The 17,136-nt window shown below is 59.4% G+C and overlaps 1 protein-coding gene across 1 annotated transcript in view; it reads right to left on the bottom strand.

The window, feature by feature from the left end:
• The window catches only part of FAIM2 (Fas apoptotic inhibitory molecule 2), a 32,214-nt gene that overhangs the window by 6,056 nt on the left and 9,022 nt on the right, over nt 1-17,136 (bottom strand). Inside the window, exons 6-11 of the mRNA XM_004692771.2 lie at nt 12,940-12,990; nt 12,597-12,636; nt 12,170-12,207; nt 11,630-11,717; nt 11,276-11,371; nt 9,710-9,763 (exon numbers count right to left, since the gene is read on the bottom strand). Of these exons, the coding sequence (XP_004692828.1) occupies nt 9,710-9,763; nt 11,276-11,371; nt 11,630-11,717; nt 12,170-12,207; nt 12,597-12,636; nt 12,940-12,990 (367 nt within the window). The remainder of the gene's footprint in view (nt 1-9,709; nt 9,764-11,275; nt 11,372-11,629; nt 11,718-12,169; nt 12,208-12,596; nt 12,637-12,939; nt 12,991-17,136) is intronic.

The raw sequence follows: 17,136 nt of genomic DNA, 5'->3' as shown, positions 1-17,136 counted from the left end.
CTGTGATCCTGGTCCCCGGGGAATATGAATATTTAATAATATGCAATAAATAAATAGGTAGAGGCTAAGAGCTAATGCCAATGACTTGAGCGCTGCAAAGACCACTCGGGATTTGAGGCTTAGTGGGGAACACTGAGGTGATTACAATGAAGCCTGGTAAATGCCCTCCTCCGGCCTGATTAGAATGGAGAAATGGAACCCAGGAGGTAACACTTGGAGCTTGAGGGATGAGTAGGAGTTTCAGGCTGATAAGGGGCTGGGGTATGGAGTGAGTGTGGAACCCGAGCAACAGGGGCAGAGGAAGGCCATGGAGCCTGCCTGCAAAGCCTCACCAGCAGGGCTATGCCTTCTCCCTCTTCTTCACGCCAGGCCCTGACTCCCCAATTCCAGGATCCAGTCTTGTGAAATAGATTCAGGGGACGCCTTTGGGATTCCCTACCTCACAGCCAGCGCCCCCGGCACACAGGGAGTGGAGATCCTAGGAGGGACCAGCCCCAGCACGTGGGCTATGAGACAGTCGCCCTCAAAGGCAGGTAGACATTGGGGGGGAGTGCCGGCTCGCACCTTGAACTCCGGTCTCAGCTCTGTCACTCCCTCGCTCTGCAACCCTGGGCCAGGTATCTAGTCTCTGAACCTTTGCGCTGCGTCTATAAACAGGAGGTGAGCGTGCTCGCCTCCTGAGGTGGTCAGAGAGTGAGATAATGCGCCTGGCGTGCTGCCTGACACTTGGCGGCCCTAGTGAATGGCGGCTATTAATGTGCTTATTGTTATTATTGCAGAAGGTGAGCTGTCCCCTGGGACTCGGGGCCCTGCAGCTGGGACACGCGTCTCCCGCGGCCCATCAGGAGGCAGAACTGTTCCTAGGGGAAGCTGCTGGCCTTCACAGACAGGAGCCTGAGAGCCTTCTTCAGGGCTGGGGGCCTGCCTGGGTAGGGGCCTGGGGCCCCAGAACTCAGCAGTGTTGAGGGAAGGGAGCCAGGAACAGGCCTGGAGTGCGGTTCCAGCTCTCAGTAACCGGCACCCACTTGCCCTCCACATCCTCACCCACAGAATGGGGCAGCAGTCGTGACCACAGCGGGGAATAAATGATAGTGCATGTGGCATTAGCGAGTCTTCCCTGGCGTCACCACTCTCCATTCTACTCTTCTCCCGCCGAACTGGAGTCCCAAGTAAATTTTCCTCCTGTAGAGAATGAGCCAGGCACAGGGCTGACTCCAGCGCGCCAGGCTGCTTAGCAGTCACAGCTGCCAACGTCAGTTAATAAACTGTTGATCTGGCTCATCAGTCAGTGGCTTGCCTGGTTGGTTTCCCAGAGCCAGGTCACCCATGAGTGAGTTAATGAAACTTAATCTCTCAACCTACCTGGACCTGGCCAGGCCTGGGGTGGCCCCTGCAAGGAGCCCCCATTCAGGCGCCGCCTACAACAGCCAGCTGGCTTCTCCCTTGGAGGAAAGAGGAACGCCTGTTCTCTGCACCCCTGGCTGCCAGTGGCCAGGGCCGCCGACTGACCCGGTGCTCTCTGGAACCTCACCGCGGCCGCCTGCCTGTCAGTCAACTGACAGCTGTCTTTCATGGACTCCAAGCAATATTCACTGAGCATCCACTGTATTCCAGGGCATCTGTCAGAAAGCTGACAGTGGAATGAGGGCAAAGGACATTGTCGGAGATTACATTGTGAACAGAAACTCATTATAGGGCCAATAACCCTGATAATCTTCTTGGGAATTGCTATGCATGGTTAACTGACATCTTGGTGGACAGCAGATATCTGGGCTAGCCTCTGGTTGAGAGTGAAGATCTCAGTGGTTGGCTAACACCTAAAGGCAGGGAGTTAAATTGGTCCCTAACCAACTACAGGACCCTGCGGTAGCAGCACTAGGGTTGGGACAAGAGGCCAGGGGGACTAAGCCGCCTTTAAGTCGTCCTTTCACACACTAATCCTGGTCAAGGGCCTACTAATCCTCCTCACATCTCCCAGCCCCACATGCCCTGCGGGGGGGATGTTGTCATCGCTCTTTGGTCTTGCAGCAAAAGAATCTCAGAACAGGTGACAGACTGGCAGGTGGTCACCTCCATAGTGCTGCAGCCAGGCCATCTGCTTCTTATTCTGATAGAGAGGGGGACAGAGTGGGCTGGCAGGGACGAAGGGGCAAGCACCGAGGTCCCAAAGGGAAGCTCGCTGGTCCGCGCTGTTGGTCAGGGCGGCTCGGCCACACCCGTGACACGACCCCGCTGGGCTCAGGAATATCTATGTCCGCTTTCCTCTCAGAGGGCACAGGGGGCCTGCCGTGGGAAGGCCAGATCAGTCACCAACAGACAGACACTGAACACAAAAAGCCGGGAGTCAGCATGCAACACGTGTACGGACCGTGTCTGTGCTACAGACACGCCGGGCAAGCACACAGAGCCGCGCAAGCCCACAGAGCCGCGCAAGCCCACAGAGCCGCGCAAGCCCACACAGCCGCGCAAGTCCACACAGCCGCGCAAGCCCACACAGCCGCGCAAGCCCACACAGCCGCACAGCCCCCGCTGTCCACACAGGGGCCGAACAGCGAAACACTGGGAACAGCTGTCAGCTCAGGGGCAGCTAAGTGGACCACGAGGGCCGGCCGGAGGAAGAAGCCACCTGCTATTACAAGAAGAGAGCCGGTGGCAGCTAAGTCTGTCTCATGCTGCCGTTTCTGTCACAGAACTGTGACAGCTGTGGAATGCATCTAGAGGCCTGGAGGAGCGACAACTGACCGCAGCAGTCACGGACACTGGGAGGGCAGGGCTGGGCGTGATCAGACGACATTATGCTTGATCTGTATTATTCAAGGTTTACAGTGAAATCTGTGAATAAACATGTTCAGCTTATTTGACTAGGAAGCTGTAAAAGGGGGTCAGAGTAACACAAAAGAGGCCGTGAACTTGTCTACTGCACCTGGCCTTCGTGGCCTGAGAGCCAGAGGCAGCGAGGATGAGGCTCGCCCTCTTCACACAGCCAGGAGGACGCTCAGGTCTTTAGCCTCAAGCCCCTCTCTTTCTACTACGTGACACCACTTTAGTGTGTGAGTGGGGTGTGTGGGGGGTGTGAGTGAGGATACAGTGTGGGTTGAGCAGGTGATGTGTGTGTGTGTGTGTGTGTATGTGTAAGGATAGATGAGGCGGGAGGAGAATCACAAACAACTCATGGCCAAGAGCACCACAGGCCTCCTGAGCGGATTCAGGGTGTGCAGGGTCCAGCTGGCCCTGTGCCTCTCTCTGGGCCAGAGGGTGGAGATGCACAGCCTGTGTGGCCCAGGTTGGGATCAGCGCAGGCTGAGAGAAGAGGCACTGGGAAGAGACGGGGTCTGTCTGCATGCCTCACACCAGCAGAAGACACTACTCTTGGCTTCCCTGACGTGAGTTTCACAAGATTATAGGGCGCAGTCACCATCTACCTGCGGCCCTAGGTCCTGGGAGCACCTCCAGGTGAGCCACTGAAGGAACGGGGCGGGCAGTTGTGCCAGCGAGAGGCCTGGCCAGGATCTACGAGGAGCAGTGTGTGCGTAGGTGAGGGGCCCGCAGGTGAGGGGCCCGCAGGTGAGGGGCCCGCAGGTGGTCCAGTGGGGAGGGCGAGAGTGGAAGTGTGCTTCAGCCACGACTGGGGAGGCATGCAGGCCTGGGTTCAAACCTCCCACTGGTCTCAGGCAACAGCTGCCTCTACCAGGTAATACTGATCACCAATGATGTATGAGGCACTTCCTGAGAGCTCTTCAGACATTAAACCAGTTAAAAGTCATGACAACCAAGGAGGCAGGCATTGTTATCTGCATTGTACAGATCAGGGAACTGAATGAAGCACTGAGGTTCATCAGCCCTCACAGCCAGAACGTGACAGACAATGGACTTGAACCCAGCTACCGTGGTTCCAGAATCTGGTGCTCTGAATTATAAAATTAACATTGACCAGAAGAGTAAAGCCTAGCGGATCTCCCTGCTGGCTCAAGGGGGTAAGTCTCAGTCAGCACTGGGAAGCTGTCCGCAGCTACTGCAGCATGAGTTCGATCTCCGGGCAGGGAGCTGACCCACGTGGCGCAGCAGGCCTCTCCTGTCTCCCTGCTGCTCCCCTCAGCAGTGTGTTTCAGGAGATCCACCTGTTCTGTCCCCACACTGTATGCACAAATAAATAAATCTTTTTTTAAAAAAAATCAACATTAAAAAAAAGTAAAAACTACCAGTGTATGGACTGTGGTGACGGCACAGGGTGGTTTGGTGGTGGGAAGCCCACGGGGGTTACAACTGAGATGGAAAAGGCACAAAAGGATGGAAAAATAAACTATTGTGTTATTTTAAAAAATAAAAAAGTGTAGACAAGAAAACACCATGTTCCAAGGGCTAGACTGTTCTCTTTCTAGCTTTTATATTTTATCCTATTTAATCATGACCTGTGTGGTAGTTACTACGAACCCACTTTACAGATGTGGAAATTGAGGCACAGGGACGCAGGTAGTGGGGTGAGCTGGGTCTGAAAGTGGAGTGGCTGGCGAGCCCCACTGGCCCTCCCGGAGCAGCTGCTCCTGGCTCTGCACCTGGGGTCCTCTCTGCCCCACGGGGCGCGTGGACACTCCCCTGCCCATTCTCCACAGGGGCTCACCCCTCACCCCTCAGCTCTCTCCCCTGGGGCTGGGGTGGGGGTTCTTTCATCTTGTCCATGGTAGGGTGTGGGTGGAAGGGCTTGGTTTGAGGAGGGCGTTGGCCTGTGGATTAGCGCCCAGGAAGTGAAGCCGAGGCCTGGGAGGGGGACACAGAGCAGTCCCCCCAAGGAGCAAGTGCTGCTCAACACCCTCCCTCACCCCCACACCCTCAGAGGACTCCACTCAGCTTCCAGGGGTTCAGGCGAGAACTCAGCGAGGTTTTAGGGCCTTTTGGTGGCAGAAGGTGGGCTGGGAGCAGAAGCTTTGCACTTGAGCTTCCAGGCTCACGTGCAACACTGAGACAAAGAGAGCTCTCAGCACTAAATGAAATAAAGATAGATTTTAAACCAAATTGCCTTCGTTTTATGTAACCTTGTTTACATAAAACGTAACATGATCGATTAGATAACTCTGTAACCCTGAAGAAGGTTGGGCAATGATCACTGCCCCTTAGAACGGCTGGTGAGGGCTTGTGGGGCACACAGAGCTCCCCAAGCCCCCCAGATGCCGTGGGTTTGGCCGGTCACACTCAGGGGACACAAATTCCCTGTTGGTGCTGGATGGAACTAACTGTCGAGTCTCAGTATGGCAGAATAAGTTCTGTTTGGGTGTTCCTGCTGCAGAGGGACTCAATCTGGGGCCCTTTCTGGGCCCCCACTAGCCCATTCGTGAGGGGAGAGGTAGCCGGGATGCTGGGCCAAGAGCCAGGAAAATGGAGCTTCCGTCCAGCTTGGTGGCCAATACCACCTGCATGTATGTTGGAGCATGGTACATGTGCGGTCTGTGTGTGGGTGTGTGTGGCTGTGTGTACGTGTAGGGTGTGTGTGGCTGTGTGTACGTGTGGGGTGTGTGTCGGGGTGTGGCTGTGTGTGGGGTGTGTGGCTGTGTGTACGTGTGGGTCTGTGTGGCTGTGTGTACGTGGGGGTCTCTGTGGTATGTGTGTACGTGTGGGCTGTGTGTCGTATACGTGTGGTGTGTGGGGTGGTGCTGGTGCGTCTGTGCTTTCTCTGGGCCTCAGGTCAAGGAAGTCCCTTCCGGCTCCAAAGACAGTGTTGGTCTTCCTCTCCTTCCAGGACCAAGGACAGATGGCCAGTCTCCCCTGCACCCCACCCTGGCTTCAGGGCAGGGAAACAGCCCTAAGTCGCTCACATTCTCCCTGCCACTACCTGCACTTCCCGGCCACAGGGCCGGGCGGGGCCTCCCCCCACCTCTGGCCCACTCCCTGGCCTGTCACTACTCTTCCTTGGTGTGCCTGCGCTGTTTCCTGGGGTCTTCACACTGCCAGGCTGGGCAGGGCGGCGGGGGCCCACCACCGACTTTCTGAAGTCCTGACTTGGTTCTCCCCTCTGTCTCTGGGCTCCCGATTTAGACGGCGGGCGGCTTGCCCTGGCTTAGAACAAACTGCTCAAAGCTGGGCAGATGGGGACTGGCTGGCCAGGACCTCCTCCAGCCCTCTCTTCCTGCCCCCCCACCCCCGGTATCACCCCACCCCCTTCCAGCCTCATGCTCCCACCTGTCTTTTCATGAGCATCTATTAACAAAGCACTTAAGGAGAGGGCACTAGAGGGGAGAGGATGGGGCTACACCCTAACTTACTCACTTCCATTGGCATTTGGGTCTGGTGCCCAGTTGCGGGGGGAATGGGGAAGGGTGAGGCAGAAACCCAAAGGACTCTTGAGAATCGCCTAGCTGGGGTGAGGCCCAGCAGGGGCCTGTTCCTCAAGGCTGGACGGCAGGCCTAAAACGCCTGGCTCCCCGGCCCTGCCGGAAGGATGGGATGTCCGTCAGGGAGGGCCTGAGGCCTCTAGACAGGCCCTTGCCAGGCCCAGGCTTGGGGGCTGGCGTGTGGCTGTCACGGTTCCGGGACCTCAGGACGCTCCTCTCCTCCCTCCCATGTCCTCCTTGGGGAGCAGCAGGTGGGGTGCACTGAGTGCAGCTTGTAGTTCTCATCTGAGGCAGCAGTGGGAGGCCCCAGGATTCCCCAGGACAGGACAGGAGATGCCAGAAGGGCAGGTGGGCAGGGGTGCTGGGGCAGGTTGGGGGACCCACAGTGTCCACAGGACGGAACTGATGATGCTGAAACAGGGTCACACTGAGCTCAGGGACTTCTGAGTTGGGGTTAAGGGAAAGACTCTGGGAACTTTTCCTCTGTCGTCCTGAAACTGAGGGGAGGGGACGGAGCCAGGTCCCTCCTCCATGCTTCCCCCCCCCCGGGGGGCCCGGGGCCCTTTTTCCTTCTTGAGTCCTGGCGAAACAGGGAGGGGCTGGGGCTGGGGGTGGACACCAGGGTTCCCTTTGTTTACGCAACCTCACAACCTTCGATGACCCCAACCAAGGCCTTGTGCTCGTTGCTAATGAGACATTAGCGGGTAATTAGGCTCCAGGTTCCTCCTCCCCATGACTCAGAGGGCCGAGGCGGCTGTAAGTCAACTGTGCAGCAGCTTTGTTTGCCTTGCTCTGACAGTCCCTCAGCAAGACCTGGCCTGCCACTTGGGTGTCCACTTATTCTACAGACACCTAGGGGTGCTGGCGTGCCCCAGGCATGGCGCTGTGTGGCGAGGCAGTGATGAGCAAGCCAGGCAAAGTCCCTGCCTCCTTAATTCTGCGGGAGGGAGCGAAGCGATGAACTACCAGAAAGCTACAGAATGTGCCAGAGGATGAGAAGTGCTATGAAAAAAATTAAAGCTGGAGGCAGAGGAGGCGAACCCCTAGGAGGTGACTGCCAGGATCCTGGTGGGAGGCGATGGTGACAGGGACCAGGGAGGAGCCATGACGGTGGAAGAAGTGGTCAGATTCCAGGTGGAAGGTGGAGTCAGCTGGGTCTGGGGCTGGGCCCGCTGTGGGGCGTGAGGAGCCAAGGAGGCGAGGACATCCCCACCCATAGAGGGGGGCAGGTAAGGGAGGAGAAGGGTTTCAGAGAAAGGGCAAGACCTCAGTTTTATACCTGTTAAGTTTGGGGTGCCTATCAGACTTCCAAATGGGGATACTGGAGTTCCAGGGAAGAGATGTAAATTCCAGGGTCCTCGTCATAAGGGATGGTAATCAAAGTCTGGGGACACTCTGAGGTCCCCCAGGGAGTGGGCTAAGAAAGGGGTGCTAGGGCCCCCCAGCGTGAGTGGGAGGGACAGGGAAACCAGGAGGCTGGTGTCCGAGATGCGCCTGCAGGGGAAGAGGGAGCTATACGAGCTTGGAAGTGACCACTGGATTTAGCATCATGGAGGCCACTGATGGCTTTGGCGAGAGCTTGTTACAGAGGGTTAAGGGGCAGCAGGTTATTGACTTCTTGTCAGATGTATGATTTGTGACTATCGCTAGACAACAAAAAACAAACAACCCTATTAAAAAATGGGCAGAGGATCTGAATAGATGTTTCTCAAAAAAAAAAAAAAAAAAAGACACAACAGGCCAACGAAGATGCCAGCTTCAATTACTGTTAGGGAAATTGGAATCAGACCACAATGAAACATCACGGCACACCTGTAGAATGACCATCACCACCACAACAAACAGGTGTCAGTGAGGATGTGAAGAAGGGTCCCCTGTGCCCTGCTGGCAGGAGAGTGAAGGCTCCTCAAAAAATTCCCTGAGGCAATGACCCAGCTACCTGTGTAAGTCTCTGAAGAACATGAAACCCTACCCTAGAAGAGACCTGCACCCCCGGATTCATTGCAGCACCATTTACAACAGCCAAGATGTACAGACCACCTGAGGGTCATAGCGATGGCCTCTGGCCACATGGATGGCTCTGCTGGGTATGACGCTAAGTGACACAACCCAGCAGGAGAAAGATAGCTGCAGTGTGATTTCACCCTGTGTGAAAGACAAAGAAACAAAAGCAAACTCTTCACTGATCAGACCAGGCTGGCGGTTACCAGCGGGGACCAGGCAGGGAGGAGTGGAAACTGTCGGGGGACAGTCTCTACTGCCCCTGTGGTGAGATCTGAGCAGACCCTGGTAGATGTTGAGTCACGACGCTGTGCGCCTGAGCCTGCCTGGTGCTACGAGCCGAAGTCACTTCAGTGAAGATTTTTAAAACGAGAGAGAGAGAATGGGAGCTGGACTGGGCAGGCGGCAGGAGGAGAGGAAGGGAGACAGTGTGGACTCCTTTGCTGGAAGTTTCCCTCCACAGGGCGGAGATAAACGGGAAAGGGACCAAGCGCTTTGTTTTTCTTTTTTCGACATTCCCACGTTGGTAAGAATAACCCCCCAGGGCCCTCCCTGGTGGCGCAGCGGGTTAGAGCACAGCACTGAGAAGCTAAGGCCACTTCCGCATGAGTTCGATTCCCGCCTGCCCTGGAGGTGACCACAGGGCGTGGCAGACCTCTCCTGACCCACCCGCTGCTCCCCTCAGCAGTGTGCTTCGTCGATCTGCCTGTTCTGCTCCCCACTCTGTCTCTGGTGAAGCCTCTCACCGCCCCTGAGCCTCTGGCCTGTACCCCAGTTCTGTTAAAAAAAAAAAGAATAACCCCCCCAGGAGAGCCATGCCCACGGTGCTGGTGGTGGTGGTCGAGAAGCACAGCTGGAGAAGGGGAGGCCCCCCCAGCCCTCCCCATGTCAAGCCACTAGAAGCAGCCTCAGCGGGGAGCACGGGGCGCTGGGAAGAACTCCTAAATCCAGCGGTCAGTCCAAGTCCTCACAAGCGCCCCTTACCGGCATTTGACACGACCGCTCCCTCCTCCCCTGCAGAAGCACACTACGGTGTTGGCATCTCGGACACCAGCCTCCTGGTTTTCTTGCCCCTCCCCAGCCACGCTGGGGGGCCCTAACACTCCTTTCTTAGCTCACTCCTTAGGGGACCTCAGAGTGTCCCCAGACTTGGATTACCACCCTTTATGATGAGGACCCTGGACACAGGACACTGAGTCCCTTCCTAGCCAGCAGCGGGTCGTGCCCGAACACCTAGGGCTTCAGGTGTGGAGAAACCGCTGATGCCTCCCTCCCTGGATCGGGGTGACAGGTGTGAAAGTGCTCTGTAACTGTGTAGGGTGGCGCGGAGACTACCAAGCAGGTTCAGAGGCCGCCCAGCCCACCTGTCCAGGGGTCACACTCACCAGTGTAAACACGCCTGCTCCCAGCACAGCATACACTGCGTGCAGCCAGGGGACCTGTGGGCAGAGGCAAAGCGGGGTTAGGCAGGAGGCTGAGGGGTGCTGGCAGGGGGTAGGGCTCTGTCCAAGTGGGCTGGACCCCCCGGTGGGGACGTTCTCTCGCTGCCCAGCCCTCCCCAGCTGTCCCCAAAAACCCCAGGTCTGAAGGGTCTTGATTTTTTTGAATGCTCAGGGTGGCTGGGCAAACCTCAAGATGACCCTGATCGTGGGGGTCTGGCAGAGGAACGCCAACTAATGGCCCATCTTCCCTTCACTCTGCCCCAGACTCAGGCTGGATGAGGTAACACATCCCTTGGGGGGGGGCCCTTTATCTTCCCAGCCTGGGTCTGGACTGAGGCTGCTCCCCACTTCTGGGGTGCAAGTAGTGCAGAGGGACGCATTCCTGCATTCTGGGGGGGGTCCTGTCCTGTGCCTGGGAGTTCCTGGGCTCTGGCTGTGTAGGTGATGGGTGCACATAGCCAGGGACAGAGGGAAGGTGGGAGCCATCCGGAGTCTGTCAGCTGTGCATGCTGGGGTTGCCTGCAGGGCTAGAACAGTGCCCCTTCCTGGGTTCAGCCCCTCTCTGGGCCCCCCAGCTCCATGGGAACCCCCATAAGGAATGCACACTAACTGTGTCCTCCGCAGGGCCTTTCCCCAGAAGATTCCTGGAAACATGGGCATTCCGTCCGCCTGACACAGTTAGTGAATAAAGGGTTCTTTGATGTCTGGGCTCCTCCTGCCCCCACCTAGATACACACAGCACCCCCAGCCCAGCTCCGGCCACTCCCTTTGTCAACAGGATCCCAGGAAGAGCCAAGGAAATGCTACATACAGCTCTGCGGGCCTGGCCCCGGAGCCAGTAGCCAGGCCTGGGCAGGGTGCGTGGGGCGAGGTGAGAGCTGCTCCCAGCCCGGCAGGAAAGGGGTGGGGGGCCATAGGCCACGGTGGCTGAGAGGAGCCCGGCTCAGATGTAAGCACCCAGCCCTCAGCAGGGCCAAGGCGGCCTCTCCTGGGTTCTGACTCCCCCCTCAGGGCCCTACGGCGATGCCCTCTGTCTGCCCCTCCCAGCGCAGCACCTGGGTGTCTGCAGTGGGCCCAGCCCTGAGCGTCCTACCTGGGCTGCCAGGCTGGACTGGGATTCGGCCAGCCCTGTGGACACTGACCAGGTGTGCCCAGAGCCCACTGCCCCTCCACGGCCCGCTGGGCCAGCCAGCCTCCTAGCTGCCCCCCAGGGCCTGGGGCGGCCCTTCTTCAGGCCCTGCGGAGCACCAGAGCTCCCTGCTCTGCCTGGGGTTTAAATGCCCCCCTGGGCTCGAAGCCGGATGTGTGGGGGCCGGCCTGCCAAAGAAAGCCTCCTTGTTTGTTTGCTCATGCTGCCAGCGACTGCAGGGCAGGTGCCAGGGGCTGGACAGGATGGCAGGCCGGAGCCTTTGGCTCTGGGCCTTCCCTGGAGGGTGTGGCAGAAACAGCACCCAGCGGGCAGCTGCCCCTCCCCCGCGCTCCCAGGCCAGCGGGAGACCAGAGACTCACGTATTGGAAAGGCAGGAGGACGGCCAGGATGAGTCCGCTGAAGAAAAGGGTCATGAGGAGCACGAAGAGCACACCTTGGCAGGAGGTGAAGTCGAACTGCGGGCACAGGCTGGTGAGCTGCTGGCCCGCAGGCCCACAGAAGGCCCCTCCTGTCCCTCCTGGAGGCCTGACCAGGCAGCGTGCTGGCCACAGCCAGCATGGTCCTGCCTCATGCTCACCCCAGTCCTGCGTTCCTCGCTCTCCCCTGTCCCAGGTGGCCCCCTAGACGCCCCCCCCACCTCCTTCCCTCTCTCCAGCCCAGCTTGGAGCCTCCCATTTCATCTGTGCCCGCCTGGCGGAGGCCCCAGAGCTGACCTTGGTCTGGAAGCTGAAGAGCGTGACGGACAGGCAGACGAGCGCCGTGATGCCCAGGCACAGCAGCACGGACGTGGTGTTGTAGTAGCTGCGGCCACGGGGGAGGGTCAGCTCGGGGCTGCACACCGTGCCCCCACTTCTTCCCCCGCCCGCCAGACCTGGCCTCTGACCTGGCCCCCCCACCCCAAGCCCCCTTCCCAGGATCTTCCCTCTTCCTGCTTCCCCAGTTTTTCTGCTGGGCCCTGCCCGCTCCGACCTGCTCAGGCTTCAGATCCTGTTAGAAGGATCTTGAGGTGACGGTTGGGGGCAGGCGCCGTGTGTTGGTGCCTGGGGGGGTCTTCTGTGCTATGTGAGCAGTCGGGGCACTTGCCAGCTGCGGCCTGAGGGGGCGCCTGGTTCTCCGCCCCACAGATCCTCCAGTCGGCACCCCACAGTGTCCCCACGGTGCCCCCTGCCTGCCTGAGCCCCTCGGCTGCCCAATGCTTCCCAGAGGTGGTGTTCAGGGGCAGCTGCCTGCAGGGTGTGGCCAGTCCCCTTTACCTGGACAACATCCCAGTGAGGTAGGCCATGGACAGGGTCTGAAAGAAGAGGCAGGAGGAGGGATTACACCCCAGAACTCAGACTTTGGGGACTCCAGATACCTTTAAGGTCCAGCCCTTGCACATACTCCCCGAACTCTGAGTCAGCTCTGCTCACACAATTCCCACCAGCCAGGCCCTGCGCGCGGAGGGGCCGAGGAGCATCCTTTTGTTTCTAAGCTCCCCTGCCCCCTTCACTATCCGCCTACAAATCTCTTAAAAACAAGGTCACAATGAAAGGGACAGTGGGTGAAGCGACAGGAGACTCGGTCCCTTGTGGGGGAGGTGGAACGTGTTTGTGGGGGGTCAAAGCGTCCCCGCCACCCCAGTGGGCCCACCCTCCTCCCCGCCGCCCTCCATCCTCACTCAGACACCCCCAGATCACTTACAAAGATGGTCAGGAGAATCAGGTTCCAGGGGAAATGCCTCCTGTAAGGCAAAAGCACGGGTTCAGAGGAGCGTGGGGGTGCCGCAGATTAGGCTGGGGTCCCTCTGCGGGGAGGGCGTCCCTGCCCTCCCTAACCCCACGCCATGGGGCCTCTTCTTTCAGTCAGCCCCAGGTACCCGTCTGTCTGTCCGCCATCCCTGCACCTCACAGGCGCCAAATAAAAGGGGGGGCAGGCCTGCTGATGGAGCCCAGGCGGCATGGGGGTGCACAGCACTGGTGTGGCAGGCAAGACCGGGGCCAGCCGTCCAAGGTCCTGCTCACGTTCCCACCCTTGACCAGCATACCTGGGTCCAGAACAGCAGGCCAGGGTCAGGTAGGTGGCGAAGAACACAGCACTGTGAGAACAGACGGGTGGGGTGTCAGCCGGCCCCCTCTCAGGCCCCTCCTCTCAGTCCCCTGCTTGGTCTACGCTCTACTCATTCTACACCTGCCCGCGGGCGCCAGGCAAGGTGCTGGAGGGTGGAGTGAAGTGCATTAAAGCCAGGGCTACCCCAGAACCTGGCAGGGGCAGGGGGCGGTCCCGTTCCGAAAGAGGAGCCTAGGATGAGCTTCTAGAGATACTGGATTTGGGGTGCATGGGAGAGCTACGATCCACTCTGCAGTGGTCCCCAGACACTGTCTTAGGCCTTCAAAGAAAGGCTCATCTAGAGTCTTCCATGTGCAGCAGGAGCGTTGATGCTTTGCAGACATTAACCAATGACTCTGTCTTCTCCGTGAAGTGCGCTCTGCTCTTCACGCTCTGGCAGGGAGGCCAGGGACTGGCCCGAGGTCAGCAGTGCCCTCATGGTTATGCCCACTGCACCCACCGCCTTCCTCAGGCCCCTCAGCACCTCTTCTCCCTCCAAGGCTCCTTAGTGGCTCTGCTGTCTGCCCACCTCGCTAGACTGCCAGTTCCGTGGGGGCAGAACCTGTCCAGCCAGCGCCTGGCTCAACGTGAATCTCTGGCTCAGGTGGCCCTGTCCAGTGGGGGGCTGGCAGGGGGCTCTGGCGTGACCCAGGGGCCTGGGGACAGAGGACTTTCTGCACAGCAGCGGAAGCAGCACCCAGCCCAGAGTGGGAGCTAGACAGAGACTCAAGGGCACACGGGCATGAGCGTGCCCACCGAGACTGGGGCCACCGCCAGGGGCAGCCCCCAACCTCCAGGGCCCTCAGCATGGCACTCATCTCTCCTCGGGCCTCTCCTGTCCCCACAGAGCTGTTCCAAACCCCCTCCCACACCCACAGTCTCCTAGGCTGCCTCGCTGTCCTGCCTGGTGTGATGTCCCAGGAGATGTGCAATGAGGTGCGGCTTCCCCGGCTCCTGCCTGCCTCCTCCAACCTCCAACCTCACCTGTGCGCCCTCCCTGTCCCTCCTCCCATCCCAGCCCGAGCAGTGCCCCCAGCTGTGGGCCCCACCCTCAAGTGCCCCACCACGCTGTTACTTAAACCTTCCAGTCTCCTCCTCCTCACTCCCCCTCACACGCTTTCCATCTTGAACCAACATCTTCTTCAACTCTAGCTACTGCCTCTGTGTTCAGGCTCAAAGCCAAGCTTCTTGAAGAAGTTGTCTGTTCATTGTGCCTTTCCATCTCCCAACTGATCCCCAACTCAGCAAACCGGCTCCAGCCCCAAGTCCTGAGAGCTGCCTCGAGGCTGTGACCTCCACAGTCCCATTGACACTGGCGGTCCTTATCTAGCCTGACTTATCAACATCTGATCGCTCCCCTTGCCATTTCCAAATGACACATTCTTGGGTTTCCACCTGCCTCCCCGGCCACTCCTTCATAATCTCCTTCAGAGTCTCTAGCTACGCCTGGTGCCCAGCCCTGCACAGTTCATCTCCCCGCACCGTCTCACCCAGCCAGCGCACCTGGGCTTTGCTTCTCAGCCCCAGAGCTGAATAGCCGAGCGCCCATTGGCCACTCAGAAACACTCCACAGGTCAGAACCAAACTCACCCCTTCCCCGACCCTCTGTTGCAGAGGAAATTCTGGCCCCAGCCCAGCCCAGCCCCCTCACCCAGCCAGAGCCTCAGCACCATCCTGCTCCTCGCCCGGCCACACCCAGCTCCCGGTCCTCCTACCCAGGCAGCTGGCATGTGTGTCCTCCTTCCCCGCCCCCCCCGTGGTCACCTTCCGAGCTGGCATGTGTGTCCTCCTTCCCCGCCCCCCCGTGGTCACCTTCCGTCAGACCACCTCTGGTCATCTGGTTGTCTTGCCTCTCGCCCTGCCTCCTTCTGGCAGAAATGATCATGTCACTCGCCTGGGGAAGACTGGGCAATGCCCCTTGTGGTCCACCCTGCCTTCCTGTCCAGGCCACCTGAGGCCTGGGCTCGAGGGGTTTCCTCTGTGAGCCACAGGCAGACCTCAACCACAGTCTGCACCCCCACCCCGGGGCTGCTCCTCTGACCCCCATGCAGGAGGAGCCACCTGCTCGTTACGTCTTCACTGCGGTGACCCAGGGGCCTGGGGACAGGTGGGTGATGTCACCACTTCCAGGTGAGCCCCCCGAGCACGGGCCTTGCAGGGGACGCAGCGAGCCTCGTGGGTCCGGGGACCAGAGCCCCGCCATCTTTGGCCTTCCTTTCTTTAGCGCCCCCGGAGTGGGGGCGGCCGTCACGTGCCCCAGGTGTTCTCCGGCCAGGCTGCTGAGCACCCTGCTCGGGAGGAGAGTGGGCTCGTCCTGCCCAGCTGAGAAACACCCTGGCAACTGCTCACTTTGGTGTCACTTGAGTCACTGGTCAACCACTGTGACAAGAACGGCAGTCACAGCACGCGGCCAGTGTGCAGCCTCTGTGTGGGTCCCAGCTCCCGCCAGGCTGGAGACCTCCGGAGGGGTGGGGCGGGATGGGGCCCACCCCTGGTCTCTGAGCCACCTTCCCGGCCTGGGCAAGTGGCTGGCTGCTGGTTGCTGGACGGAGTGGCCAGCACCTGTGGCTCTGCCTAGCTGCAGAGCTCCAGGCCCCTCCTTTGCCAAACAGGGATACGGGCACCACGTCTCTGGGCTGCGGAGGACTGAACAGAGAGCACGCGTCCAGCGTTTAGCCGGCCCTGGCGCGGTGCGGGAGAAGTTGGGGATGGGAGTTGCCATTACGCTCACTGGAGCCCGGCTGACCGAGTTTCCTGAGAAGCTCGGCTGCTCCCCCTGCACCCCCACTCTGGTCTCACACTTTTCCTTCCCTGCCCAAGCCTCTCCCCAACCTCAACCCCACCGGCTGACTTCTGCCCACTGCAGGGAGGCCTGTGGTCCCGCCACTGTGGCCCTGGTGGGGGGGGGAGGGACGAGCCTCTGAGGGCGATGACTGGAGCCTTGGGAAAGCAGGGTGGGGGTGTGTGAGCTGGAAGGGGGTAGAGCGTGAGTCACTGGACAAGTGAGAAAGACCTACTCGCCTGTCAGAGCTGGGCCCCAGGGCCTGGACTGGAGCCACAGTCTGTTTACAGAGTGTCAGGCCCGGAGAGGGAGGCTCTGAGGGAAGCCGGGGGCCCCTCCCCAACTTGCCCTGCTCCAGGGCAGTCCAAGGCCCCGGGGAGGCTGCACAGCACTGGGGGGGGGGGGGGGATGTGTGAACTTTGATTCTGAGATTCCATCCTGCTCTGCTGATGCAAAGCAGTAACGTCTCTCTGAGCCCCAATTTCCTCATCTATAAAATGGGGTTAATAATAGTATCCACCTGGTAGGGTTGTTGCAAGGATCAAATGAAAACTATCTGTAAAGCACTTAGCATGGAGCCTCACACATAGAGAAGCAGCCGTTCTATTCTTATTGCTGTTAAGGGCACAGAGTGTTGGAGGAGGTAAGACCCGCTAGACTCGGACTCAGGCAGGATTGGGGGGCAGGAAGAATAGAGGGGTGCAGTGGACAGGACAGGATGTGCTGGCCATAGGCTGGCATTCTGGGGGTGAATTCCCAAGCACCTTGAAGGTGTTATGGGGCCCCATGGAAAGCACAGTCCATCCTCTGGCTCCTCCTAGCACCCCTGTTGGTGCCAAGAGCCTGAGGAGGAGGGAAATTCCGTGTCACCATGCAGAGGTCGGATTCCCACGGCCGCCCTCACAGGGTGCACTCTGGCCCCACGCTCCGAGCCGGCCCTCTCGAGCTGTCCCCTGGCGTCATCTGCTCAGGACACAGAACCCCAAAGACTCCCGATGGAAGGCCTGGCCAGGAGCCTGGGGACGCCACTCTCAGGGCTCTGGGGACTGCCAGGCGGGCAGACGTGCCAGGAGTCATGCCAACCTGCCGTGTGGGCTGGCGGGGTGGCAGCCCTGGGGCCTCATTAGTTTTACCACCGGTGCCTCCCAATTCCCCAAGACACGCCTCCCCAGAGGGTCTGCAGACAGGCACTCTGTCCTGTGCCCTAAGAAGGGCTTGGGTGTGGATGTCTCCTCCCTGGGACCCCGCCTTGACTGAGCCACTTCTTCACTCCTCCACTCTAGGAGTCCCGGAGGCAGGATGAGTCTCGCCGGCAGCTACTGGCCACCCTGGGTTAAGGCCGCGACTCTGGGA

The sequence above is a fragment of the Condylura cristata genome, unplaced genomic scaffold (genome assembly GCF_000260355.1).
Source record: "Condylura cristata isolate star-nosed mole 26May11 unplaced genomic scaffold, ConCri1.0 scaffold00034, whole genome shotgun sequence".
In the NCBI taxonomy this organism is placed as follows: Eukaryota; Metazoa; Chordata; class Mammalia; order Eulipotyphla; family Talpidae; genus Condylura; species Condylura cristata.
This window is presented reverse-complemented; position numbering and strand designations above follow the sequence as displayed.